At 43.8% G+C, this 27,510-nt stretch overlaps 2 protein-coding genes across 2 annotated transcripts in view; both read left to right on the top strand.

The window, feature by feature from the left end:
• The window catches only part of nt5dc1 (5'-nucleotidase domain containing 1), a 61,293-nt gene extending 47,226 nt beyond the window's left edge, over positions 1 to 14,067 (top strand). The window contains exons 10-12 of the mRNA XM_076755711.1: positions 3,914 to 4,087; positions 7,311 to 7,479; positions 11,816 to 14,067. Of these exons, the coding sequence (XP_076611826.1) occupies positions 3,914 to 4,087; positions 7,311 to 7,479; positions 11,816 to 11,928 (456 nt within the window). The 3' untranslated portion in view covers positions 11,929 to 14,067. The remainder of the gene's footprint in view (positions 1 to 3,913; positions 4,088 to 7,310; positions 7,480 to 11,815) is intronic.
• Positions 14,068 to 15,642: 1,575 nt separating this feature from the next.
• dse (dermatan sulfate epimerase) overlaps positions 15,643 to 27,510 on the top strand; it is a 30,291-nt gene continuing 18,423 nt past the window's right edge. The window contains exons 1-2 of the mRNA XM_076755708.1: positions 15,643 to 15,825; positions 18,473 to 18,938. Coding sequence (XP_076611823.1) covers positions 18,517 to 18,938 — 422 coding nt within the window. The 5' untranslated portion in view covers positions 15,643 to 15,825; positions 18,473 to 18,516. The remainder of the gene's footprint in view (positions 15,826 to 18,472; positions 18,939 to 27,510) is intronic.

Consider the following 27,510-nt stretch of genomic DNA (forward strand, 5'->3'; position numbering starts at 1 on the left):
GTAATCGCAGAGATTCAGGCCAGAAAAAGGGCGGTTGTGATCATTCCAAGCTGTCTGTGCTGTTTTTATTCGTAACAGAGGAGATAAATTCAGCCCTGTCACACTTAGTGGCAGAGTTGTGAAATTCCTTATGCGAGCCAATGAAAAAAAAGCTAATTAGGCTTTGTTTTACGGGTCGATGATTTGTTAATACCTTGGAAGCCAAGGATATTTCACTGTCCCAGTGATTCATAGCCGTTTTTAAAAAAAGCTTAATTGGCTGAGGTTTTAGAAGGCAAGATCAATGAATTATCCTTAAAATGGATCTTTCAATCCAGGACACTCGGTTTATCTCGTTCATTTTTAGTTTTGATCCTACTTTGAAAACCAAGTCAAAAGATCTTTAAGTAATGGCAAATGAATGTGAGACTAAATGGCAACATGGAGCTTTGCCCTGCTGTCTTGTGGGCCCCTCCTGTTCCTGTGCTCCAGCCCCCACACAGTGTGCAGCACAATGGGCGTATTAAGGCCCCTCTGCATGCCTGCAGCTCTGTTTACCTGGGCATGGCTTTAGCTTTAACTGCTCCTCTGAGTGATGAGCTGATAGGAGACGGGGCCGCAGGTCCACACTACGTGTCTGCTTAAAGCTGCAGTAAGCTGTTTCTGACAGCAAGAGGACACAGGGAATGTCCCCTAAAACACACTCCTCAACAAACAAAGAAGTGAGGCTAGGCTCATGGCTGTCGGGCAGCTAGCTTTTTTTTTTTTTTTTTTTTTTAGAAGAAGAAGAGCTGCAAGCTTCGAGCAAATCTGCACCTGAACTCAACCTGCTCAACTCCATCCATGAACCTTTAGAGAAGCTCCTCCTCAAGACAACCAAATTTAAGATCATCAAATAACGTGCCAGTGTTCCATCAGCATTCTAACTGTCCCAATACAGAAATACTGGATTAACAAGACAAGTTGTTTATCACACTTAAAAAGCCTATTTCCTGAAACATTGAAAATCTCCATCTGTTTCTGCTCACAATGTACAGTTTGAGTTCTGTCTACAATAAATCCTTTTGGAAGCTCTCACGTCCTGTTTGGACTATGACCAGCAGGTCATGTGGATGAGTGCCCATGTAAAAGACATTTTGGTTACTGTTACTTATGGGAGACATCCAATAGACACTGAGCCATAGAGGCATCCCGTGGGGGTCCTCCTCTTTGACCTGTCCACTGTTTAACAAACCAATAAACCCTGCTTTGGCTTTTGGTCTGTTTTCACCATCCACTCATTTACATCAGCTCTTCATTGTTTCTGGAGACCAGGAATGGGCGAATGAACTGAACCTGTTTTTCAACAGGTTTGATTCTACCCCTGTTCCTCCCCTCACCCACCTGAGCCCAGACCTTAAGCCGCAACTTCTCCACACTCCTGCCATCCCCCTCACAGCACCCCTAACACCAACAGCATCCTCTTCATGCCACTTAAGCCCCCCGAGCCTCTCCATAACAGCTGACCAGGTGAGGAAGGAGCTCAGGAGGATGAAGGCAAGGAAAGCTACAGGCCCGGATGGCATCAGCTCCAGACTGCTCAGGGACTGTGCAGATCGGCCCTGCGGGGTCCTGCTACACTTCTTCAACATGAGCCTCGATCTGGAGAGAGTTCCTGCCCTTGGAACACTTTCTGTGTGGTTCCTGTCCCAAAGACTGCACACCCCAGGGAGCCCAACCACTTCAGGCCAGTAGCCTTAACCTCCCACCTGATGAAGTCCTTGGAGAGGATTATACTGAACCACCTTCACTGGGAAATCAGCGACACCCTTTGTGACTCAACCGTTGCGTTGTTGACCACTGCATTGTTACAACAGGGGAGTGGATGTAGGAGCAAGTGAAAGGGCTGAAAGAGAGGCCTCTTATTTAAAGTTACAGGTGGGAAATGAATGATAAACAGTAAGAAATAACAGCTCAATGGTTTGCATTACACTCATCTGTGCACCTGATCTGCTATTAACATAGGTTATCATTTATCTAGTCAGAGCAGCCTACATGTTTACTGCAACACAACAGAACAAACGGACACATTATTTTTTATGCAAAGAAAGGAATAACTTCATGTATTACACTTGCTGAATTTACAAGAGGGGACAAATGATTAAGCATGATTAAGCTACTGACCCTTTCTTTCTTGTTGCATTAGCTCGTCCTAGCATGGGGCAATGGGGCTGTTCAGGAAGGCTTTCTCTCATGCAGAGCTCACTTTGGTTCTGGCTAATGTATCTGTATCCATCCACAATGGCTCTCTTCTGTAATATGTTGCCTCTGTGCTGGAATCCCTGGCCTCTGTAAATATTTTTCATAGTGATCCCATGACTCTGGCTGCGGCACTGCTTAGCAATGAGAGGTGTGGGGCTTTCTGGGGTACGAAGACCAGCTGTGGGCAGTTCTGGCAAAGTCTGGTAGAAATGTGATTCCTGCAGCCCCCTCCTCACAGGCGCAGCCCCGGTCAGCCCGTCTGTTTGTTTACATGTGGAAAGGTTGGCCTGAGACACAGCACAGCTCTGTGAGGGGGAGGGATGAGACACAGCTACTGGAATGCCTTACATCCTCTTTATGGCCTTCTGACTCCTGTAGAGACGTTTGATTTAGTCACACATATACAGACACACAAACAGGCATCTGTGTCATGTCATCCCTATTTGTGGTGTCTAGAAACAGTTTACATGATGCAGCTTGCATAAAAGGTTTACTACTTTTGTATTATCAAGTTCCTCGTAAAGATTTCAGCTGATGATAGAGAGGGTGAATTTTGACTCCAAGTTACTAGTACACGCATTTGTGAGCTTATATGCAAGGTCTTCAAATTTGATCAGCATGTGATATTGGCTGTGGTTCAGAAAAAAGTACTTTTTAGAATTTTACTAACTTGAACGAATGCTGGAATGACTATGTGTGATGGAAGTCAGTCAAAGTTATGTACCCAGAGAGAATTATCACCAATTTTGCAGTTCCACTCAGCTTTACAGAGTGTTTTAGCCTGGTTTAGCTCATTATTTTGGTTTCCCAGCCCCCAGCTCAGAAAAGTATGTTGTAAAAATCTCAAATTCCATGAATTTCAGTTTTCTATGAAAATCTGTTACCATGGTCTTGAAATTTGTTGAGCAAATTGAAATGATCAAGTCAATAAGCAAACTGAGGACTTTCCACATAAACCTACATTAATTACAATTTGACAGAAACCAGAAATCAGGAAACCTTCATCAGTCTGATGAATTATCCTCGTACTGAACCGAAATGAATGGAAACCAATTGGTTTATGGAATGATCAAAAAAAGATACATCAAAAAATCTAAAACGGAGTAAAATGCACTCACAAATGGTTGTGAAGTGTAGAGGATTTGTCGGTAAGTGGTTATTATTGACTTTGTGCTGATGAGAGTGGTGACAGTCAGTCAACAGTGAAGTTGTGGTATTTTCACTTTTTAGCTTCCTCTCACTGTAAAGCCTTTTGCTTGTGTTCAGTGTCTGCAGACTTCTGTGTCTTGTCATTTTAATCTCTAACATTCTCTACTTCACTCCATTTCCTGTCCCATTTGAAGGGAATAGAAATAAATGGTTGTTGAGATGGGATTTAAAGCTTTGAGCGGTGTGCACCTGTACTTCAGTCCTGGAATGTGTCTCAGTAAAGCCTGCCTCAGCCTGCTTTTCTTTCCAGATGTGCAGGACAAAAGAGATGTGATGGTCAAAGAGATTGTGATGAGTTTTGCAGACTCGTCGTGTCTGGTCTAGTTCACCCTGGGGGGCCATAAGACATATGCCATCTGACTTTGCTGCTGAGAGAAGAATTGAACTTAAGTGCAACTTAACCTCTGCACTTAAACTATTGTGTAGCTGTTGAAAGTATACAAGTGGTCTTCTCTGTCACCCTCTTTTTTTCCTTATCCTGCAGGTAGTGTATTTTGGAGATAGCATGAGGTCAGACATGTTCCCTGCCAGCTGCTTTGGGAAGTGGGAAACGGTGATGATCGTGGAGGAAATGGAGGGGGAGGGTGTCCCGAAGAGTGACGCCGCTATGTCCAATGAGGCCCAAGTGGAGCCGTTGGAGAAAAAGGGAAAGTTTGAGGTAAGTTCACTAAAGCAGCTGTTTCCGTTTAGGAGTCGTTCCCCCACCCCGGCCCAGCCTCCACCTTTCAACACCAAACCCCCAGCACCAGCTCTGTGAATGTCTTCGTCTTCCTCTGGCCTAATACCAGAGGATACCCTTTGTGTTAGCCAGTGCATGCCTATAGGATTCTTTTGCATCACAATTATTATGTATGTATTAGCTTCATTAAAGTGTTATTGGTAATCTTTGACAGTGTCAAATGTGATGGAGGAACATGTAAAATTAGGCATGTTGATACAGGTTTGTGTCAAAGATAAAATGGACAACAATGCAGGCAACATGTCAGGCTTTTAACTTCCATGTAGAAAAGACATATTAAAAGGGGAATCTAGGTGTGTCAAGTCAAGGTGTGTTTCCAGGTGTTGGGGAGTAATAGATGTGGAAAAGGTTGTACAAAGCCTTTTTGTCTCCAGAGAGAGCTATGTGAAATCTGATAAGCTGCTCCAAGTGATGTCACTTGGGTCTGCAGACTAGAAGTTTGACAATGAAAATAATTTGGGGCTGTGGAGTGAGAAAGAAGTGAGCTTACCAGACCTCTATAGCCCACTCCTCATCTCTGTTGCGGGCTAGAAGCTCCAGGCTACATTAGCTGCTACTACCTTAACACACCCCAATCTCTGCCATCAAGTCAAATTGTGGGTAGTGTAGTTGCATTGTGGGTGGTGTAGGTGCCAGAATTTGTGGAATCAAAAAGACATTATCTCTGGTTCTGCTTTATCAATTTTGATCCTTTTTTAAATTTCCACCGTGAGTCTGACAATATAATAGAGTGCAATTCTGACTTGGTGGAGACTTTTAAGGAAATGCTGTCAGTAAGGATACAGAATCATTCCTCACAGAGCAAATGAGGATTTTAACCAGCAGATTGTTTTTATTCTCACAGTCACAGTCTCAAAAGTGAAGAGTCAGCACATCTTTTGGCAAGAAACACCAGGACCAAGAGCAGAGCTGTTTTTTTTTCCAAAATACAGAGGCCTGTCCGAGGCTGTTGGATTCTGTCTTTAAATTCCGGTTAATTACAATTTTGGGTTTTACTGTTGTAGTTCTCAATCAATTTAACATTGTACTCTCTAAAATAGTTGCTGTAGTTGAGTCAAACTACAAGCGAGGGCTGAAACAATAAGGTCATATTGCAGGAACCGCCTCAGTCTCTGCTTTACTTTAGTGGTGCAAATCCACTAACAACTTTGCAATTAATTGACTTGCCAAAGCCAATTGACATGGAGGTGAACATGGGACTTTTAGGACCCTTTGTGGTCTGGGGGGCAGTTTCCCACTTTACCCAGTTGGTAATCCAACCTCGAATATGGTGACATTGGTGCAACAAAGTCAGATGGGGCAAATCTAACTGCCTGACTGCTCGGGTTAACTGGACTGTCTGAACTTAGTTTCTTGCAAACGTCGAGCCAAATTAAATTATCCATGCTATGGATAGAGCTCTACTGCAGCCATTTTAACAACAGGATTTGGACTGAGAACTTCGTCACCCTACACAATGACGCACCTTTGTCCCTATGACCTAAGAATTGGAAACTTGTGCAGAGTAAATCTGCCAGATGGCTGCGCTGACCTTATCAGGAATTCTTGAACAACAACGATTTAAACAAAGATATGTCGATAGGGAAGAGGAGTCAAGGTAAGGCTCAGAGGAAGAGGCCACAGACCACTGCCAACAGTTATTTAATGTGCACTTGCTGAATAATACAATGGATGAGTTGACAACAAAACGTCAACCTTCAGACAAAACAATTTATTATGTTTGTCTTAAAGAGAAAACAAGCCCATGACCGCTAACAAGTCACGTCACATACATTAAGTCTGTGAGTGATACGCAGTCTATTTAGTAGGTTATTGAGCGACATGGTTCTGGATCCTTCAACGGTCGTACACCCCTGACTATGAACTCTTATCTGTGTCTTTTAGACTTTTTCATTTACTGAAGGAGTTTGGCCAGATAACTGTCATGTTATTATTCCTGGTCGAGATAATGTTAAAGTAACAAACAAGATAACAGTTACAGTAATGCAACTGTCTGTTATCGCTCCTCTGTCCAACCAGCAGTCATTCTTGGGGATTAGGAACATGTTTTATAATCCTTGCAACAATGTACAAGAGCTCTGTGTAGTGTCTTGTGAAAGTGAGTGTTTTCAAATAAAAACTGAACATTTGTAACACCAATATGACAGCTGGGGTAGCATAACAGGGTAAAAAAAAAAGAGTTCTAAAGGTAAGAACTCTGATGAAGCATAATATAATATTGCTGTTGGTCCAAAAAAAAGAAAGAAAGTAAAAATATCAGCTCCTGATCTCGTAGATCAGCTCCCTCAGTGTGAGCCGGACGAGAACAACATTACTGACGCAGATGAAATCTTGATGTGACGAGAAAGATGACTTCCTTTTCCTGTGGCTCACCCTCTTTTCATTTCTCAGCTTTATCTCAAATACCCTGTCTTATGGTGCATGGCAGCAGCACTGCAGTGCTTTAATTCCCATGCATGCACTTAATACTGCGGAGGAGGTTCCGTGGGTAGGCAGACAATAAGCAGCATATTTAGCTTAAGGACTGTTCAGTATCGGTTGTGATGAATTTCATCCCCGTCATCTGTGTTGAATTAGCTCAGAGGTTTCTGCTTCAGTGTGCTGGATTCTCCATCTTCAGAAATACCTCATGCAGTACTGCTTTGTTCTGTTTTTTGCTTCCTTTTCACGTTATATTTAGAAACATTTGGTCCAAATTTCCATGATAACTTGATGATCACAGACTTTTTTTTTTTATTTGGCCACACTCTGAACACTTCCTGATGACATTAGCTGAACTTGCGCAAAGCGCTAAGTTATGAGTTCAGTTTATGGGGTTTATATCTTATCACATCCTTCTTTTAAAGACCACATCCTGTTGTCACGACCATCGCTTCTCATCCAACCTTTCTGCCTATAAAATGTGCTGATGTTCTATGAGTGTTTATGAGTAATAGAGCGGGGGATTTCTCAGAAATAATGATTCATGCAGTAGTCAAAATAACCCTCAAAGCTGCTTGGGTTAAAGCCAGTTTGAAGTCTTGTTATATTCCCCATGCTCAGAGTAGAATTCCCTTCTCCTTTTATCAAGTCTGCACATGTCTGAAATTGAATCTTAACACACAGTTGCATAGTTTGGTTCGTGTGTCGACTGTCTCAACAGGAGCAGGGGATGAAGGCACCCTCTGCTGTGTCCAATCAGTGGGGCTCCTACTTTGTCGACGTACATAGAGGCGGAGGAGGGGACGAGGAGAGCCAGAAACTGACCTGGTGCTGCCACTGCATTCACAAATACAGCACCATGGCCATCCCCAGTGTGGAGCACATAGCAGGTATGTGGAAGGAGGCACAACACTGTTGCAGACAGTCTTACAGTGCAGTGTTAAAGCAGTACTCAAATAGATGGTACAAACAAATATAACAGCAGAATCATGTCATATTCATCACTCTTTTTAAAACAGTTTTCAGTCGCTAAATAGTTCCATTCACTTAAACGTACCAATCTTACCTTGCTATTTTATATACCAGGGGTGAGGAACCTTTTTCCTATCAAAGGCCGTGCTCAGTGGGGCCTCCAGAAACCTTTCATAGGGGTGGCAGAGGGGGTTGTCAGAGCTGAGAAGCTGAATTTCCACGACAGGTTTTCCTACATCTCTATGAATTATTCCAGACAAACTGACAGGTTTACTTTGTCTGGTTCTAGCAGCTCCACAGCAGCAATAAGGTGCTCCTTCACAAATTCTCCTTCTGAAAGAGGCTTCAGCTTCGCTCACCACGAAACTTACTGGCATAACACCGTTTCTGTCAGAATGTGGTCTTAAGAAATCTTCTTGTTGGTCATCCAGACTCTGAAGTGTTAACTTTATCCAAATGTCCTTGCAGTTCATCCAGTTTAGCATGTTAGCTGTAATAATTCTTGAGATGGGCCTTTTTTATCACTGCAAGCCTGTCCCCACAAAGTGACTGAGCACATTGACTTTCCTTTTACTTCAACCAAAAACAACCGTTTGGCATTATGATGCATTAACGTGATGTCAAACGCTACCAGTTGCGTTCAGGGACCACTCAGAAGAATATGTTAGTCTACTATTTTGAGTTATTTTCTTTATCACTGAAAAAGACGATTTGCTTTTTTGTATTTATGACTTGCCTTGCAGGCCAGATCAAACAGTCTTTAGACTTTAGACTTTAGACTGCTTCTTTATTGATCCAAAATTTGGGAAATTGTTTTGTTGCAGTAGCAAACATAGAGACAACACAAAATGTATACAAGAATTGTTTAAACGGTAACAAAAAGTAGCAAAAATATAGACAGGAAAAATACAATATAACTAAGAATATAAACAGATATTTACATCAAAAAATGTGTGCAGTTTCGGGTGATAAATAAATGTAAACAATAAGAATGTGCAATATTGCAGTAGTGCAGATAATAAGTAAAATAGTGAGGTTTGTGAGGTTGGTGGATTAACTGTATAAGTTACTATTGTGAAGTGTGAAGGCTTGTGGCAGGAATGAGTTCCTGAAGCAGTCCTTGTGACAGCAGAGCTGTAGCAGTCTATTGGAGAAGGAGCTCCACTGTCTTTCCACGAGGTGGTGAAGAGGATGTTCAGGGTTATCCATGATGGATAACAGTCTGTCCAGTGTCCTCCTCTCCACCACCTCCTCAAAAGTGTCCAGTTTGCAGACAATAACGGATCAGTTTGTTCAGTCTGGTGTCAGCGGCTCCGATGCTGCTCCCCCAGCACACTGCAGCAAAGAAGAGTGCACTGGCAACAACAGACTGGTAGAAGATTTCCAACATCTTGCTGCACACGCTGAATGATCTGAGCCTCCTCAGGAAGGAGAGTCTGCTCATCCCCTTCTTGTAAACAGCACTGATGTTAGTTTTCCAGTTCAGTCCGTTGTTGAGGTGCACTCCAAGATATTTGTAATCCTCAACCACTGCGACATTCTCCCCCAGAATGCGCAGCGGTTGTGTGGTCGTCCTGTTCCTTCTTGTGCTATATATATGGCCCGAAGGCCTGAGGTTCCCCACCTGTGTGATATACTGTACCATTTTTTTAAGCAGCTGTCAGTGAAACTCAGCACTTCGTTCAAATGTTTTGAATTAAAAGCCTTCCAGGGAAGGCAGGAAGTATGCACTTATTGGTGCTGTAAAGTTTTAATATGAAACATCTATGCAGGTTGAGTTTCATTGACAGTAACTTTAGTTGAATTAAAGTAAAGGAAAGTGAGGAAGAACAGAACAGCAGAGCTATAAGTATGACATGACTACTGCACTGAGGGAGAGAATGTTATGCTAATACATAAATACATTACATTACGCCATCCTGAATTTATCAAGACTAGCAAGTAAACACGGAGGAATGGTTGAATTTGTATTAATAGCAAATAGTCAAGGGCTTCTTACCAATATAATAAAACGTGATAAGGCAAGGTGATCGCCTATAATCCAGTTTTTTTTTTTTAGTTCAGTAAATAAAGGAGAATTTCCAATACACTCACTTTCCTCACCGTATAAACATCGTGACAAAAATAAAACTCATGTTTTGTTTTCTTCAACCAAGCAATGTGAATATGTTTACCAGTGCATTCCTGTAAATGCACCCATGTGGTCCCCAGAACATGACTGAAAATTAACATTGTGATGTAAAAACCGGAAAAAACAATCCAGTGTTAAACTTTTAGTGGTTAAAATCTCTATTCCCACATCAAACGCAGAAATATTCACAAGAATCAAATCAAGAAGCAGATGCAGATGTGCAGTCAAAGTTAGAATGAACTCCAACCAACACTGCTGCAGAGCAGTTCCTGGGAAAACGGTGCCAGTCTCATATATAACAAGCTTAGGCCTCTTTTCACACTGGGATCATTTGTTTGAGTGTGAACTTGGTTCAGATTGTCCCAGTTCTCTTTATCTGTGTTGGTCTGCTTTCACATTTTTGAACTGATGTTGCAATCTGCTTGCTAAGTGCTTCGCTCAAAGTGCAGGTGCTTACAACAATTTGCCAGAAAATCGTAGTTTTTGGCAACAGTGAAAAGAATACCGCTATTTATGTTAACGTGACACATGTGCATATATTCTTGCATTTTACAGACTGCACACAAACCACACCACAGTGTGACTGGAACTCAAGTCTGACAGCTTTAACGATTCAGTGTGACTCCTGTTTCATCTCCTTTAGTCATCGCCTTGTTGAAGAAATAACACTTCCGGCTCCATTTCCTAATTTTTGGAAGGTTTGGTGCGGCAGTCATGTTGTAATTTAACAGAAAAGGATTTGAGTTATCAGCTACTCACAGACATTTCATACAGTTCTTGTAAATTATGTCTTATAGTACAGATCGTTGCCTGGAATATAGGTCATCAATTTCAAAATTATTCAAAAAAATGTTAGCAGGAATGCAAGAAATATAACTTGTCTGAATTCTAGCAAAAGTAAGCATTTGTGGCTATCTGAAAAATGTAAGTACTATCAAGTCAGTGAGTCGATATCATGCAACTTCAGTAAAAGTACACATAGAATGTCCACATTCATCATTCAGGTCATTTTACCCCTTCAAACTCAAAGGTGAATGTAGTTTAAAGACCCACTGAACACAGTGTGTCACAGTTTTCCCCCTTTCACATTTACTCAGGGCCACGAGTGCTTCTCAAGGTATTGTGACGAGCTGTGTTTGATGCACTTGTAAACACACACCTTTCATCGACCAATGCACCTTGACTACTTCCTCTGTCTGTATGGCCGGTCCAGTGTGTGCTATGGGTGCAAAGTGCTAAGGCCGATGTGTTCAAGAAACTAAGTATTGAATAACACATATTGTGGAAACACGTCTGAAACCAAAAGTGTCCCAGATGGCCACGATTGAAGGCAAAGTGAGAAAAGCAGGTTATTTATTCATTATGTTAACCTTTTAATCTTCTATATGAGTTCAACATCATTTATGGTGAAGTTCTGCATGCTTTCTTCCCTCCACACACCTGGCCAGCCACTGCACGAAGGGGGTGTGAATGTCAGATTGTCGGCAAAGAAAAATGCCAGATGCAGTTTTGACGTTAGAAAGGTGCAGGGAGGGGGGGGGTTTCAGAAGTTCTGCTTTGTTTGAAGCACACTGACCCATTTACACTGTCAGCCTTTCAGTGGAGAAACAGAGACAAGTGGTGGAGGAAGAAGAAGTTGTTAGAATGAGGCACATGGCTGAAAAGGGACAGTGAAGACTTAAAATCCTGACAGACAGAAGACGCATGATACAGAATTACTCCATTTCTGTCTGCTCAAGAGGTGTTGGCAAGTCCTACTTTAATCTCTTTGTCTGGACCAGAGTGCTTCAGTTCTGTGTTTAAATCAAAAAGGGTTTTAGGGAGGGCTCTCTGATAGGCCTTCTGCTGGAGAACTGTCACGTTTTCATCCCACTTGCAGGCCTGTAATTTATGATTGTTTTATGCCAGAGTTGTCTCTTTGGAGGCAAAAGATCAAACAAATGAGTCCAACGTTCTCTGGCCTGAGTGATTACTACCTGCCGTTTAGAACAAAGTCTGCTTTTCCACAGAATAATGAATTATTACACTTGAACATTCGCTCTCGTGCATTAAACACCCAGGCGTCTGGCACATGCAGAAGACAACCTGCCGCTCACTTTCCTCTTTGACTTTCCTCTTTGCAGATCTTCCTCTGGATTACAAGTTCCCCAGGTTTTCTCCTGACAAGCCCTGCACCACCGGCTACTACCCCAGGCCCCCGGATTCTTTGCTGAAGAGGTGCGAGAGTTTGTCATAAAAAAAAAAAAAAAGGAAAGGAAAAAGGAAAAAGTATGAAAAAAAGTCCTCCCTTACCCCTCTGCCTCAGGAGAGGAATGTGCCTCCATTTTTGCCTGTAGTTTCCCACCTGACCCCGCCACCATCTGTGGAGCACAGGAAGCATACACTCCTCACCCCTTCAGAGAAACCATGTGAATGTAAGCCACAGTATCTCTCTGTAATAACGCCTACATTTGAACGTTGTTTCGTAGTTTAGTGTTCTGTACACGTGGAAATACAACATAGTAAGTGTGTGTGTGTGTGTCTGCATACAGTAAAAATAGGAAATGTAGTGTTTTTATTGTTTCATGTGTGAGGCCCTCTATTACTTTCCATGGTAAGCCTGATTTCTTTTAACTTTTCTGAAATAAAGTGAACATTTTAGCATTTCTTCACCCTAGAAGTGATTACCTCAAGAAAGTTATCTGCTGTAAGGAGTCCCCAGATGGTCACCCTTTGGATTTATTGCCTCACTATTTCTGTATTACACTGTTATTGTGAAGTCTTCTTTTTTGAAATATAGTTTTACTGTATGCATTTTAGGAACCTTAACATGAGGTTTAAGGTCTAATGTTTCCCCCGTGTCAGTTTCGTAGAGGGTGTTGATCTTCAGGTCATTGTTGCTAAAGAACTGGTTCAATGCTGTCCTTTGTGTTGGCTGTTTCAAAAATCACAACTTTGGGAATCAATAATAATAATAATAATGGATGATGACAACTATGCTAGATGTTCTCTGTATTATTTTTGGTGCAACAGTGACATGTGCTGTTTGAGTGATTGTGTAAAAAATGTGGACTACTTGTGCTTCATTCATATGCAGTACCAGATTGAGATATGCTTTAGCCGACTTCTGAATGGTTATTTTGTCGGTGTACATTGACAAGTTGTGCCATAATATTTAAGAACACTCAGCCTGGGAGAAAATCTATAGAGGTTTGCTTGTTGCTGTTGAGTCACAGAAGGTTGATTTCTGGTTTATCTCTGTGTGGACGGGAAGTGTTTAGCCTAGTTTAGAACAAAGACTGGACCACAGCTAAACTGTTAGCCTCTGTCCAACATGGAAAAATACAACTCGCAGCAGTTCCATCATTCAAATGTTTCATCTTGAAGCAGAGTTAGACTGAGGGCAAACTAGAAGTCTTCACTGGTCCACTTGGCTCATAGCAACTGAGAACTGAGCTAGATCCAGATAATATTCTGTCTAATTGGGTCTGGATGTATTCCTGTCCCAGTCCGAGGTCAATACTGATGTCTAAAACCTAACTGGATCCAAGTGGACTCAGTATTAGCTATCATCTATTTGGGTCAGTTCAGGTTGACCACATTTTGGTTCAGGTCTAAATATCCTTGGGTCTGTTCACTTCATTCGGTTCCTTGGGTCAAGTCTGGTCTCTTTACTTTGAAATTTTATTAATACACGTCAAGTTCGGGGAGGCCTTCTGTGGTTCTGTTTCAGATTCAAGACTCTGGTGTAAATGTGGCAGCATCACAGGGAGAAGACATTAGAGATGTCGCTTTTTTCAAAAGTCAAGTTCAAACAAATGATAACTAACAGGGAATTAGTGTGAATAATTTGAACAAAGTCCGTCTTTACCTTTGACTTTTCGGTGCCAAACCCAAAGGTTTTCCTTGTTACTTATCAGATGGTGCGGTGTCACCATAGTTTCTTTTAGTCTTTGTGCTAAGCTGGGCTAAACATCCCAGGCTTATCTCTATTCTAACCACACAAAGATTATACTGGTTTCAGTCTTCTCATCTGGCTCTGACTAAGGCATCAAACAAGATTTCCCAAATGTTGAAGTGTTCTTTAAGATGACCATCATCTCACATAGGAAGAGAATATTCAGACGATAAGCAGCATACAGCTGTCGCCGTGTATGTGAGATTGGTCATCCAAAGTGAACTATTACTTGTGCTGTGTGTGCAAGTGTTTTATGCATACAGCTGTTGTGATTGTACTCTTCTTTTCTCATCTGACCTGGAAAATTTGACATGCACATTTGCCTTATGTTGGATTCATTTGTGGTCTTAATTTCTTTAAAACACAGGGAAAGTTCAATTCTGTGTTCCAGTGTGGAAGTACTGTCAGTTCAATAAAATGTTCTACAATTTTCTTATATATGCTCTTCTGTTTTTGAGTTTTGTTTGTGACCTTCAGCTATCAAAGACTTGTACTGTTGACACACTGAGCAAACAGTTGAGTTACAAAGGTTTGAAGGGGGACACGTAAGGTCAAGACTGAGGCATTTGCTACCTTATTCATGACAACAGCTGATTTGTATAAATGGGGAAAAAAAAACCAAAACATTTCATTCACTTTCATTCCATTTTGTTTTCTGTCTGTGTGTCAGCTCTGCAACACAGGACACTGAACTGATCTACAGTGATTGCTCAGGGTAAAACAGACCTGCAGAGTTAAAGCTCTGTCTCACTTCTGGCCCCCATTAGGTTCAGCTGTTGTGATACCACCGAAAAACCCATCCACTTTCTGAATATGAATAATCATTACGGTTTTTTACACATGGACTGAGTCACTTGGCTACATTGTTATATGTATCACTGGCTGCCTGAAGTGTAACAACACAGCCAACCTCCTGACTACTCATTGATGTTATGAAACACACCCATACATGGGTGGAACACTGTTACTACTTCGTACAGTGAGGGCAGATGTCAGACTGAAACATCCTTGCATAAATTAATCAAAACTGCAGTAAAATCCTATTGATGAGGTTTGTTTGCTTGTCTTGGAAAAGTCAGGACCCAGATAAGCTTGTGGGAGTTGAGCTTGCTGAGTTACTATTTAATGTTTTATAACAGTGGCTCCGCTCAGAACCCTCTGAATGATGTGCTATAAAGTCGACAACTGATACCAAAGATACCATATTTTGTATCTCAGAGGCTCATTCAAGAAAGATTTCTTTTTCTGAGTACACTCAGAAAACTGATTTCTCTTTATATCCTTACACACTTTGAGTTGAATCAACACCCCTTTAAAACAGTCTCAGTAGGTTAGACTGCATTTGATTTAGATAGATTTAGATAGGTGGACCTAATAAACTGTCAACTGAGTATATATGCAAGGGGAGTGATGAGTGATACATCATATGTTCATGCTTGCCAGGTTCAATTTTCAGGATTTATTATACATGTCGCAATGTGTTCAAGGACAAATGTGACTTTGCCATATTTGGTAGAAGGAGAGCTGAGACTTCAGTAAAACCAGCAAAACCCCTTGGAGTGGACCATATTGAGAAAGAATGTATTTTATTACCTATAACTATAACTTTTATTTTCCTCTTTATAATCTTACATTTCCCTGTTTAAGGATCTTGGAAATATCCCCAAAGCAACAAAACAGAAGTGTTGTAAAGTATCAAGTAACAAAGTAGAAAAATATTTCTTCTTATTTTTGAGGTAGGCAGGAGCTGATAGCAGTCACTACAACCATCAATGTAAATATTTCAAATAAAAACCACAGATTTACCTGCGGTGAAGCTACAGAGAGCAGCCGGCAGCGATGCTGGAGGATCTGCGGGTCATGATACATGTAGATCATGTGCAAAGATTCCAGCATGAGTCTGAAGCTCTCCACCTCCACCTCCACTCTCTGTGGACGCAGCTGGGTGGGAGGAGGGCAGCCACTTAATTCATTAGGTCTCCTTTAAGCCTCTCTCCCCTACTGCCCCTCCTCATTCGCCAGCATGACGCTCCCTCCGCGCATTCGCATTCTTTCCTCCGGCTCTCCAGCTCCGCTCGGTCCATGAAACGAACTTTCCGAGCGCATTGATCACCTTTGTGAAACCTTCTGCTGTGACGGGGAGACATGAGCGTTGTGACGACGGGAATACGGATCTGTGAGCAGCGCTTCTGACAGGTAACGCAGCCTAAACGGCTTTTTTTCCTGCCCTGATCTCCACTCCGCCGCTGGTCGGCGGAGACAAGGCTGCTTTTGTGCGCAGAGCCGCATCATCAATAACATCGATAACTGATAGAAGTGGAAGAATTGACTTTGGTGGTTATTGGAGAGGGGTTTCTAAAAGCACAACAGACGCGGTGTCATGATAGGAGACGTGTTTTCATAAAGCTGAAAGACCACATGAACGAAAAGTTGGCCCACAAGTTGCAAAAGTAAGTGAAGGATCTTGTTTCGATGGAGCAGAGGAGGCATCAGTGTCAGTGGAGGGAGGGATGACTTCTATGGGTAGAAGAACACTTTGTGGGTGAAAAGAGAAAACCTCTGCTGTTATAAGAACACAGTGTGAGGTGACAGATACTGAAGATCTGAATTTCATTTCCATTTTTAAAGCAACTTTCTCAGAACGTAGAAATAGATAGAAGGCCTAAGGTGAGGTGTGTGTCTTGATTTAAGTTTGGCTTCTTTTTACACTGACAACACAACTGCAGTCTTTTTGCTACAGATTAGAAGTTCTTACAGAAATATGACAATGCTGTCGTTCTGTAGAAAATGACTCAGAGAAACATGAGTCATGACTGTAACTAAAGCAGGTCCACCACTGACATGCAGGTCCCCGGGGTCAGGAGTTTGTGGGTATGAACAAAAATGGAAGAATTTACAGTTTACAATTAAAAACATGCACAACAACTATTTCCCTGGCTGATTCAAGGTTGATTAGGTATTAGGTTAATAATAAGTATTAGTAATTAATCCTTATACACCACCATGTTTAGGTTGCATTTTGTGTTATGGTTTTGTAGATAAATCAAACTGCTCAATACTTCTGAAGTCTGAACAGTTTCACGATTTAATCCTGAAACTAACTCATCAAAGAATCAGTCAGTAAGACTAAGATTCTGACAGCGTATGAGATGCAAACCTTTGACACGTTTCAATCCTCCGCGCTGTAGACACATGACAGCTGGTTGTCAGAAAATATGGAGGTTTGAAACTCAGCATTATGGACTGAGCTCTTCCTCACTCCAATTTCAGACGTTGTGTTTGACTTGCTGCTTTGAAAGATACTCATTTATGCCTTCATTTTCAGAAGTATCATTGTCAAGGGCTGTAATTAAAATTTGTGTCCACAATCCACTAATCTAATTGTTCTTCCAATTGGTTGACCAATCAGTGATCAATAAAATAGAACAAAATATGGGGGGGGGGGGCACCGTCCCGACTTCCCAGAGGCCAAAGGCATGTCTGCAAGTGTCCAAATATATTTCATATGCAGTGATTTAAAAAGGCAGTAAATCCACACAATTTAGGAGCCAGAACCTCACATAGTTTGTGCTTAATTTTCTGTCAGATCTCTAAGTGATATTTTTTTCAGCACTGTATAATTAAAATGTAATTTAAGGTTTGGCTGAAGAAATCAAATTTGAATGGGGTTGCTTGGAGTGTAAGTATTTCTAAAAAATCTAGCTTCAGCCCTGGTTGTAAATACCCATAAAATTACATCACAGTGATACTATTCCATTTTTTTTTTAAAGATGCAATGAGGTCACTTCAGAATCACTTTTGAGTTGCACAGACCTACAGGAAGTTCTGACCAAAATATTATCCATTGAATGTGAAATAGCCCAAAGCAAGTCATTTTAACATCAGTCTATTTCAGGCGTCCAGGCGTCCTCAGTGAAAACAGATCCTCGGCTCTGACACAGTTCCAAATCTGCCCTGATAATTAGTTCACAGTTGTCTTGATAGTTTTGTCTTGGCCACCATTCTCATGTTCACCACAGAGTGAACAGTGTGACTTCTCTAGAGCCCTAATCTCAGCATTTGACCTGATGCTGTCACAGGAGAGGCACATTTTTTTATGTACCAACTTGAGTTTTGATTGTTTGTCAAACACAACACAAAATACATGCACACCCTGGACAGCTCACTGCATCAGACTGGACTCCAGTCTAGACGTCGTTTAATCACTAGCGAAGGGTTTTCCACCAGGCCTTTGCCAAGAGCTCCACTAAGGTCATGGAATTTACTCTCATGTTCAGAGCAGAGACGGTGGGCCAACTCTTGTCTCTCTGTAAAGCACAGCAGTTTGGTTTAGAGGCTGTTTCAGCACAGCAGAGTAATGTTACTGCAGTAATGGGCCATTTATGACCTCCAGGCCTGCTCGTCTGGCCATCTGGGCGTGCATGGCGAGACTTGTCTGACAATAGCAACTCAGAAATAAATCTTGGGAAGTGAATATTAGGTAACACAGTGTGCAGAGGTGTAATTCAACCTCCAGTTTGGCTGTTGTGGATATAGTAAGTGGGGATTTTATGGCAGAAGGGTATCCTTGTATTCTTGGTAACTATGAAGAAAATAGAATTTGGAGAAAATGTAAACTATGGAAGATTTCATAAGAGTGGCTTCTATGTTATCGGACAGTACTGTGATTAGGTCTCAACTGTGCTGCTCAATAATGACCTACATCAGTATGGAAAGCCTGCATCATCAGGACTACAGCTGTATCTAATTATTCAAGGAATGCAGGGCTTTTGTAAGAAAAGGCTGTGCAGAATATGGGTTGGCTTTCTCAAATCCTTCTCTTCCCCCCACTTTTCCCTCTCAGCTGAGCTCCTTCGGCTATGCCACAGTCCCCTCTCTGATGAGACGATGAGAACCCACACCCGCGGGGCCCCCACAGTCTTCTTCTTAAGTCTGCTGTGGCCCTTGCTCGCCCCGGTGGTGGCAGCGGAAGTGGACCCCAGCGGAGGAATCCCCTTCATGGGAGGCAATTACAATGGTCATCCCATGCTGTACTTCAATCGGGGGGATGTGGAGGAGATGCAGTATGCAGCCGCGGGGACTCATCGGGACATGGCGAGGAGAATCCGTGAGGCTGGTGAAACCATGCTAGAGCACCCTGAGGAGTACCTGCCCCCCTGGAGCCCTGCAGAGTTCAGTGCCCGCTGGAACGAGGTATACGGAAACAACCTGGGTGTGCTGTCCATGTTCTGCCTGCTGTACCCGCACAGGGCCGGGGCCCTCGACCTGGCCAAGGACTACATGGAGAGGATGGCAGCTCAGCCTAGTTGGTACATTTTCTGCTTTTTTATTATTTCATCTTTTCAGTTTGACACAGTGAGATTTCAGGTAACAGTCTGCTTATTATAAAATGATTTTCATAAGAAAGGAGTAGGATTCACTTCCCTTTTGTCTGCTTTTCTTTTCACAGAGAAAACTAGAGCTCAAGTCAGATTTTGCAGATGGTAGCTGATATCTGTTTCAGTCCCCATGTGTGCATCAACTGGGTATTAAGGCTTAGTCTGCCCCCTCAGAGGCTCTCTGGTCGGCCCTATCTCCAGAGTGTTCTCATTTTTCTCTGTGGGCAGAGCTCTGGTAAAAATGCGTTGTGGTCTGATAAGTCTGTGGTCCAGGAAATATGTTTAGCAGCTGTTTGCTGAGCATGCCCCCACCCCCAATGATAGGAAATGAAATGTTCAGATGTGAGGAGAATAGCCCACTGCAGTGTTCTGGGCTGTGACTGGAACTCAGCCTCCAGGTGAGCAGACAGAGATTGACTCCACTCTGCTCTAAGTGTCAAAGTGGGTGAACCAGGGTCCCCACAATTCTTTAATAGTGTCTTTTCAATTTATTGTCCAGTAGTGTCAGAAAAATGTCTATCTATCTATCTATCTATTGGAAAGGAATAATCAGATTTCACCAGAGTGAGATCAAATTTGAATATTTTGTGAAGGCCTAGTAGTGATTATTGTCAGTTTTGATTAATCTGTCAATTGCTTTTTAAATTAACAATTTTTTAATTACCAAAGAAAATAGTGAAAAATGTTCATTATAATTTGTAAATGGTGTCTTCAGATTGCTTGTTTTGGTCTTTAACAGTCCAAAACCCACAGAGATTCACTTAGAGTTCACTTAGTCGTTAGAGACTTGTGACCGCTTAAAAGAAAGCAGTATATATGTGTGTGTCCCCCAGTTACAGGTCACATATCTAAAGACTCATTTTTCCATCTCAGACTGATTTAACTGAGATTAACCTTTGACTCTTGTTCCTTTTGGAACCAGTGCTTTACAGTACTGCTATGCTGTAATATTAAATGGCTCTGGGGTGGCTGTGTGGTAATCTGATTGATTACAATCAATCTAATTTTGAAAGGCTGCACAATGCAAGCACAAAATTGGCTAAAATAATGAAAATTTCAAAGCTAGATATTGACACCAGGCCCCTTCCCAAGACAGGCACTCAAGATCAGGCAATAAAGCAGGACCCAACTATTTTGATATTGTATCTGCAAATAAATTACTGTTGTACATGTTACCACTAACCAATTATCACACAATAAACCTGGTCCTTTTGGGGGCCACTTGGGGGTCTGGAGACCCAACGCGGTTGCCCATTTTCCCCTCTTGTAATGATGCTTTGCCAGTATGCCTTGTCTGAGTATGATCCACACTTTATCTGGAAGACTGTGTTTGCACTACGTATTAGCTGCAGTTTACTTTTTCCTTTAAGGGTCAGTTGACCCAATTGACAAGCAGTTTCTCACATACCTTTGGTAGTAACTAGAGATACTTTTTGAGACATTGACCTCTTAGATACCTACCAGAATACAGTAGAGTCCACACTCTCAGCACAGAAATAAAGTTCTGTTCATCTCTGTTGCATCAGGGTGGGTGCAGATATCTCAGAGAAAGATCTCTGCAAACCTGGACAAATCAAATCAAAGCTATCTGTATGGTTGCTGTACATACCGCCAGTGGGAAGTGAGAAAATGTCACTTTGTTGAGGTGTTTGTTGAGAACTGCAGGTTTCCATTCCTTATGTAGGCTGAAATTGTGTAACTTCAACTTCCAGATAACTGACAGAATTCTTACTAAATGTGACTCTCTTTGAGTCTGTTGCCAAAGCAATCTCACCATAAGATCCATTTAGTAGCTGTTCGTGAGCTTTCCATCACATCAAGACTCGATCAAAAGTTCAAATTTCCCGTTTTTCTCCACACTCCAGGACTTCTCATCCATCTTGGCCAAAAAGTCCCTTGCTGACCTTGGAAGCAATCGTTTCAGTTTTTCAATCTCAATGAGTGACGGTCTTTTTAGACATATTATGCTTAGTGTTCAAGAGATGGAACACAGCTGCAAAACAAGATTCTTGCCATGAATCTGATTACTCTCTTTCAAAACATTGTATGGTTTTAATTTTTTCTGCATTTTAAGGCAATAATGAGAAACAAACAAAAAAAGGAAGTGGGCAGGCTTTACTGTTATTTCATAAGTGGAAAGTATACTACAACCACCACCACTGATATTAAGAGTACCACAATAGTGAGTAGTGCCTATGGACTGAATATGGATATCATGATGATCCTATTTGAAGACAACAGTTTTTACAATACATTCGAGCTGCAGGTTTTGGAATAGCACCTTGTTTGCATTCACATTCATAACCAACACCCTAACTTCAAGTATCAGTGTACAATTACATTCCATTACTCAGTCTGAGCACCTTTAGGGTGGAAATCTGGATTGTGGCAGCTAATTTTGGGGCTGTGATCGAATGTGCTCTGAGGCTTTTCTCTCAATTTGGCTCATAATCAGAGGCCATGCTTCCCTCTGTTACTTCACGCACATTAATACCACTGTTGGAACAGATTGCAAAGCTTCAGGTGTGAGTATTGTCTGTTTTGATTTATAGTATTCCCTGCAACACTGCAATTCCATAGATTGTAATCACAGTTATATACAGCAAATAAAATTGTCTAAGAACCATTGAAACCTCCTTGCCATAGTCCATACTGTGAGAAGTACAATCAGTAAGCCAGATGAATCCATCCCTTCAGCCCATGTTCAGTTAGTCCTCTAGTTTCAGAATCAGCCATGGCTGAACATCATGCAGCCATCAGTCATCCACAGCGCTTCCTTATTTCCCTAACAGGTTGATTAAGTTCAATGAACATTAGTTCTGCCTGCAAGTGCAACGTGGTAGAGAAGTGGATTATGGCCATTCACTGCTTCCCTGTTCTCCATAGCTTTTATTTCAAAGGCTAATGGAATGAAGGTCTCAGAAATGATGCTTGTAGCACCCAGTGTCGGGGTCCATTGTAATCTATTGTTCATTCATATATGTCACATAATCTCACATAATTAGTGCTCACTAGCTGGCTGTGACGACTTGTTAGCATGAATCAACTTTCTTTGAGTTAAAGCTTTGATTTGTTTGTACAAGTATGTATAAAAAATTGTGTCCATTTATCCATAAACCATAACTATGAAGTCACAAAAAAAAAGAATCTCATTAACTGCAACTGAATATCTATTAGCGGACATCTCACAAAATTCATAAATGTGTACAGATGTTTAAAAACAATTATGCAACATTTATATCTCCCTACAAAATCTATCTAACAAGTTCAGACCAGTTAAAGATGACCTGTAGAGTTTTTTGACCACTAGTGCTGCTTGGCTTTGTGAATCTTTTGTAAGGAAGGAGATTCGTCTAACAGGTTTGTTGAGAAACACTGAATGTCAACAGCTAACTTGTTAACAACTTGACACGATGCCTTTAAAACACAATCTTTTCAAACTAAGTACCATAAAGTTTTTATAAATTGTGTCCTCTGCCTTTATTTACTTCAGTGGTAGAGACCAGGCCTTTATTTTATTCACAGGCTTAAAGTAAAGACAAGCCTTTATTTCTAATTTCCCTTGTCCTCCAGGTAATATAAACTCAAAAGTCACTCCATGTTTACTTTTTGTCTTGTTAATCCAGTGTTCTACTTTGCCTTTTTCCCCAAAATGCTGTTAAACTCCCATGAATGAAAGTCAACACACTTCTCACAGATTTTTTTTACATTAAAAGTCTTCTAACCTTCCTTTACATGTAGGCTTTTAATCTGAAAAAAAAAAAAAAAAAGTGTTGAGTTTTGTTGGTAGCTTAACATTGATAACAGGTACAGCAAAGAAGAAATGACTTAATTAATTATCGTATGAAAGCACAGGTTTTGTTAAAAAGCTGAGCGTTGTGAGCATAACATGCCTCTGTTATACTGATTGAGTTAGTGCTGTGGAAATGGACATTACGCTACGTTCACCATGTGATTTGTTGTAGTAGCCTACACAAACCTTCACCCCGTTAAAATGATTTTTACCTAGCTCGTATTGGTGACTGTGCTGTATTTGTTTGTGGTAGCCATGCCCCCAGCCATTATTTGAATACCAGCTTTTATAGGGGAATTTATAGTACATGCATTATGATGTCTGTCATTAGTTTAGTCAAGGAAGTTTTCATGTCCTCTTTCTGATATGACAGATTTGGAAATCTGTGATTGTACTGTGGGCATTCTTTGGCCATTATCCACATTTAAAGTAAGACTATGTAACTTGAAGTGAAAGTCTTCATGTTACCAAAGAGAAGCTGAAGTCATAAGCTCAGTTGCTGCTACTATCTTCGTGTATGACCTGTAGTGTTCGCTAATGTTAGCAGACTAGTTTCAAACAGATATTACTCTATAACTGACATTACTGAGACAGATCTTTGCCTTGACAGACCTTCTCTACTTGTACCACTGCTACATTTTAGCATTGATTGTTGTCCTATAATTGTGGCTTTCCATGTCAACCAGTGCTCTTTGGCAGGCCATATTTTATAAAATTTGCAATAATCCCAGATGTCATAAATCAGCATATCTGTATTTAAAGATGTAAAATATTTCCATTCTACCTTTTGACAGACATACTGTAGGATTAAATGTGGATATCTGTCACAATCTCGGTCTCTCACTCTCTCTGCTCCACTCTACCTGCCAGCCACGCCCACCTCATCAGCTCTACTCTGCTCACCTGCCGACACAGCTGCAGCTCATCACAATCAGCTCTGCATTTTAGTCTCTCCAGCACTCTCACCCGTTGCCAGATCGTTCCTCTGCAGCATGCGAGACTTTCCAGCGCTTTCCAAATTGATCACCCGTTGCCGACCTTGCCTGTCCCCGACCTGCTCTCCTCGTCTGCCTCCCGGTAAACTTACCTGCCTTCCGTCCCTGACCTCGTGCTCTGCCTCAGCGTTTCTGGTGTCTGACTGCTCTGCTGGTAACGGTTCATCCGCCTGGCTTCGGCTTTCCTCTTGCCTGCTCCCCCTCGGTACTTCTGCTTCCGTGGACTGCTCATCTGGCTTCGACCCCCCCGCCTGCCTCCGACCACCCCTCTGCTCTCTCCTCCCCGGCACCGCTGTCCGATCAGCTGTTTCTTCAGGCGGCGGAGCTCCCTCCTCGTCATCCGCGGCTGAAGAAGGTTACTCCGCTGCACGCCGGCTCGATCAGCTGTTTCTCCAGGCTGCGGAGCTTCCTCATCATCATCAGCGGCTGAAGAAAGATACTCCGCTGCGCGCCGGCTCGATCAGCTGTTTCTTCGGTGGCGGAGCTTCCTCCTCGTCATCAGCGGCTTTGGTAAGCCACTTCTCGTTCCCTCGCTTGAGCCCCAGAGACATTTTGAGAACGCTCAGCCCGGAGAACGAACTTACTCTGATCCATACCTTGTTTCTGGTGGTATTCAATAAAAGTCATTACCAACTGTGCCCGCTCTCCGTTGTACTGCATTTGGGTCCAAAACACACCCGTAACAGTACGATCTGGCCAGAAATGGACCCAGCAGATCCCGCCTCTCCTCATTCTCGCCTAGCCCGGGTGGAGGGAATGCTCCAGCAGCATGAGGCTCAGCTCGCCTCCAGCGCGGCGGAGGCTCGTCAGTCAGCTTCGGCTCTGGAACAAGCGCTATCTGCGCTAGCCACGCAGGTTCAACAGATGGCCGCCTCCATGACTCAACACGCCGCCTCTGCTTCAGTTCCAGCCCCTCCTGCTCCTCCCCCGGGGCCATTTTCGAGCACCACATCCGAACCCCGGGTGGGGGCGCCAGAACGCTATGCCGGGGACCCTGAGGGCTGCAATCCTTTCCTGACTAACTGCTCTATTCTGTTTGCCCTGCAACCCCACACCTTCGCCACAGAGGGAGCCAGAGTCGCCTTCGCCATCAACCACCTCACTGGAAAGGCACGTTTGTGGGGAACGGCGGAGTGGGAGAGAGGCACGCCAGCCTGCGCCTCTTTCCAGGCTTTCGCAGGGGAGCTCCGCAAGGTTTTCGGACCCGTTTCCTCAGGTCCTGATGCTACTGGGGGACTCATGAGCCAGAGGCAGGGGGATCAGACTGTTGCTGACTATGCCATAGACTTCAGAACCCGGGCTCGTCTCAGTGACTGGAACACTGCTGCCCAGTGTGACGCTTTCCTCAACGGACTAGCTCCTTACATTAAGGATGAGCTGGTCTCGTTTTGACCTCCCTAATTCCCTGGATGGACTCATTGAGTTGACCACGAGGCTGGACAGGCGTATACAGGTGAGGAGGAGGGAGCAACGACAAGAGGCAGCAGACCATCGACCTCCCATCCGTCAGCGTGGGTATCCTGTTGCCCCCATCCTTCCCTCAGAACCTGCTCACGGGGGGGTGGAGCCTATGCAGGTGGGACGCACCAGTCTAACGCCTGAGGAACGAGAGCGACGACGCCGAGGGAATCTCTGCCTCTATTGTGGCCAGGCCGGTCACTTCGTCTCCAGGTGTCCAGTAAAAGGGAGGGCTCAGCAGCAAAGAGGGACATCCTGCTGAGCCGATCCCAGAACTCTGTCCCCAACTCACGACCACAGTTCCATGTTCAGCTCCTGCTGGCAGGGGGATCCCATACCCTCGCCACCTTCATTGACTCTGGGGCAGACGTCAGCCTGATCGACGAGGAACTCGCCCGTCAGCTGGAGATTGAGCAGGACCCTCTTCCTCGTCCTGTGCCGGCCAGCGCCTTGGATGGTCATCTTCTGGGGACCGTCACCCATCAAACCACACCTGTCACCATGCTCCTGTCTGGCATCCACCAAGAAACCATCCGCTTCCATATCCTGAGGTCTCCCAACCTTCCGCTGATCCTCGGCTACCCCTGGCTCCGCCGCCATAACCCCCATATTGATTGGGCTACGGGGTCCATCCTGGGATGGAGCCCCTCCTGTCGCCAGGTCTGCCTCAGACAGGCAGGGGCTCCTACTCTGCCTGCCAGTCCCTGTGCTACTCCAGACCTCTCCAGGGTACCCCCTGACTACCACGATTTCCAGGAGGTGTTCAGTAAGGCGAGGGCCACCTCTCTGCCCCCTCATCGGCCCTACGACTGCGCCATCGACCTCCTGCCCGGCTCCACACCTCCCAAGGGTCGTCTCTACTCCCTGTCTGCACCTGAGAGGGAGGCCATGGAGACCTACATCAGCGACGCCTTGGCTGCTGGGATCATCCGACCCTCCTCGTCTCCTGCTGGTGCGGGGTTCTTCTTCGTCGACAAGAAGGACGGTTCCCTGAGGCCCTGCATCGACTACAGAGGCCTGAACGAAATCACGGTGAAGAACCGTTATCCTCTCCCCCTCATTGCCTCAGCTTTCGAACTGCTCCAAGGGGCTACCATCTACACCAAGTTGGACCTCCGCAACGCCTATCACCTGGTACGCATTCGCGAGGGGGACGAGTGGAAGACGGCCTTCAACACCCCCACAGGACACTATGAGTACCTGGTGATGCCGTTTGGACTCACCAACGCTCCAGCTGTTTTCCAGGCCCTCATCAATGACGTTCTAAGGGACCTGCTCAACAAGTATGTGTTCGTCTACCTGGATGACATCCTGATCTTCTCCCGGTCCAAGCAAGAGCACATACATCACGTCCAGACTGTTCTGCAACGCCTGCTGGAGAACTCCCTGTTCGTCAAGGCAGAGAAGTGTGAGTTCCATGCCTCCTCTGTCTCCTTCCTGGGGTACATCATTGGCCAGAACCGCATGGAGATGGACCCCGCCAAAGTCTCAGCCGTCACCTCCTGGCCAGTCCCTGACTCCCGCAAGCAGCTGCAACGTTTTCTGGGGTTCGCCAATTTTTACAGAAGGTTCATCCGGGGTTACAGCGCGGTGGCTGCTCCCCTCTCTGCTCTCACCTCCTCGAAAGTTCACTTCCGATGGACCCCAGCCGCCGAAGAGGCGTTCCAGCACCTTAAGGGGCGGTTCAGCTCGGCCCCCATTCTCCTGATTCCTGACCCCGAGAGACAGTTTGTGGTGGAGGTGGACGCTTCTGATGTGGGGGTGGGGGCTGTCCTCTCTCAACGTTCTGCGGAGGATCAAAAACTGCATCCCTGCGCCTTCTTCTCCAGGCGTCTGTCCCCGGCGGAGAGGAACTACGACATCGGTAACCGTGAACTGTTGGCAGTGAAGCTGGCGTTGGAGGAATGGCGCCATTGGTTGGAAGGAACCAAGACCCCCTTTCTCGTATGGACCGATCACAAGAACCTGGAGTACATCCGCTCTGCAAAGAGACTGAACTCTCGCCAGGCCAGGTGGGCTCTGTTCTTTGCCAGGTTCAATTTCACCCTCTCCTACCGACCAGGCTCCCGCAACGTCAAGCCTGACGCACTGTCCCGACAGTACATGGTCGGGGAGGAGAACCCCTCCCGTCCGGACAACATCCTTCCCACTTCCCGCCTGGTGGCCGCTCTTACCTGGGAGGTGGAGGAGCGGGTAAAGGCTGCCCTGGAGGATCAGCCGGGGCCCAGCTCTTGTCCCCAAGACCGCCTGTTCGTCC

The sequence above is a fragment of the Chaetodon auriga genome, chromosome 18 (assembly GCF_051107435.1).
Source record: "Chaetodon auriga isolate fChaAug3 chromosome 18, fChaAug3.hap1, whole genome shotgun sequence".
NCBI lineage: Eukaryota > Metazoa > Chordata > Actinopteri > Chaetodontiformes > Chaetodontidae > Chaetodon > Chaetodon auriga.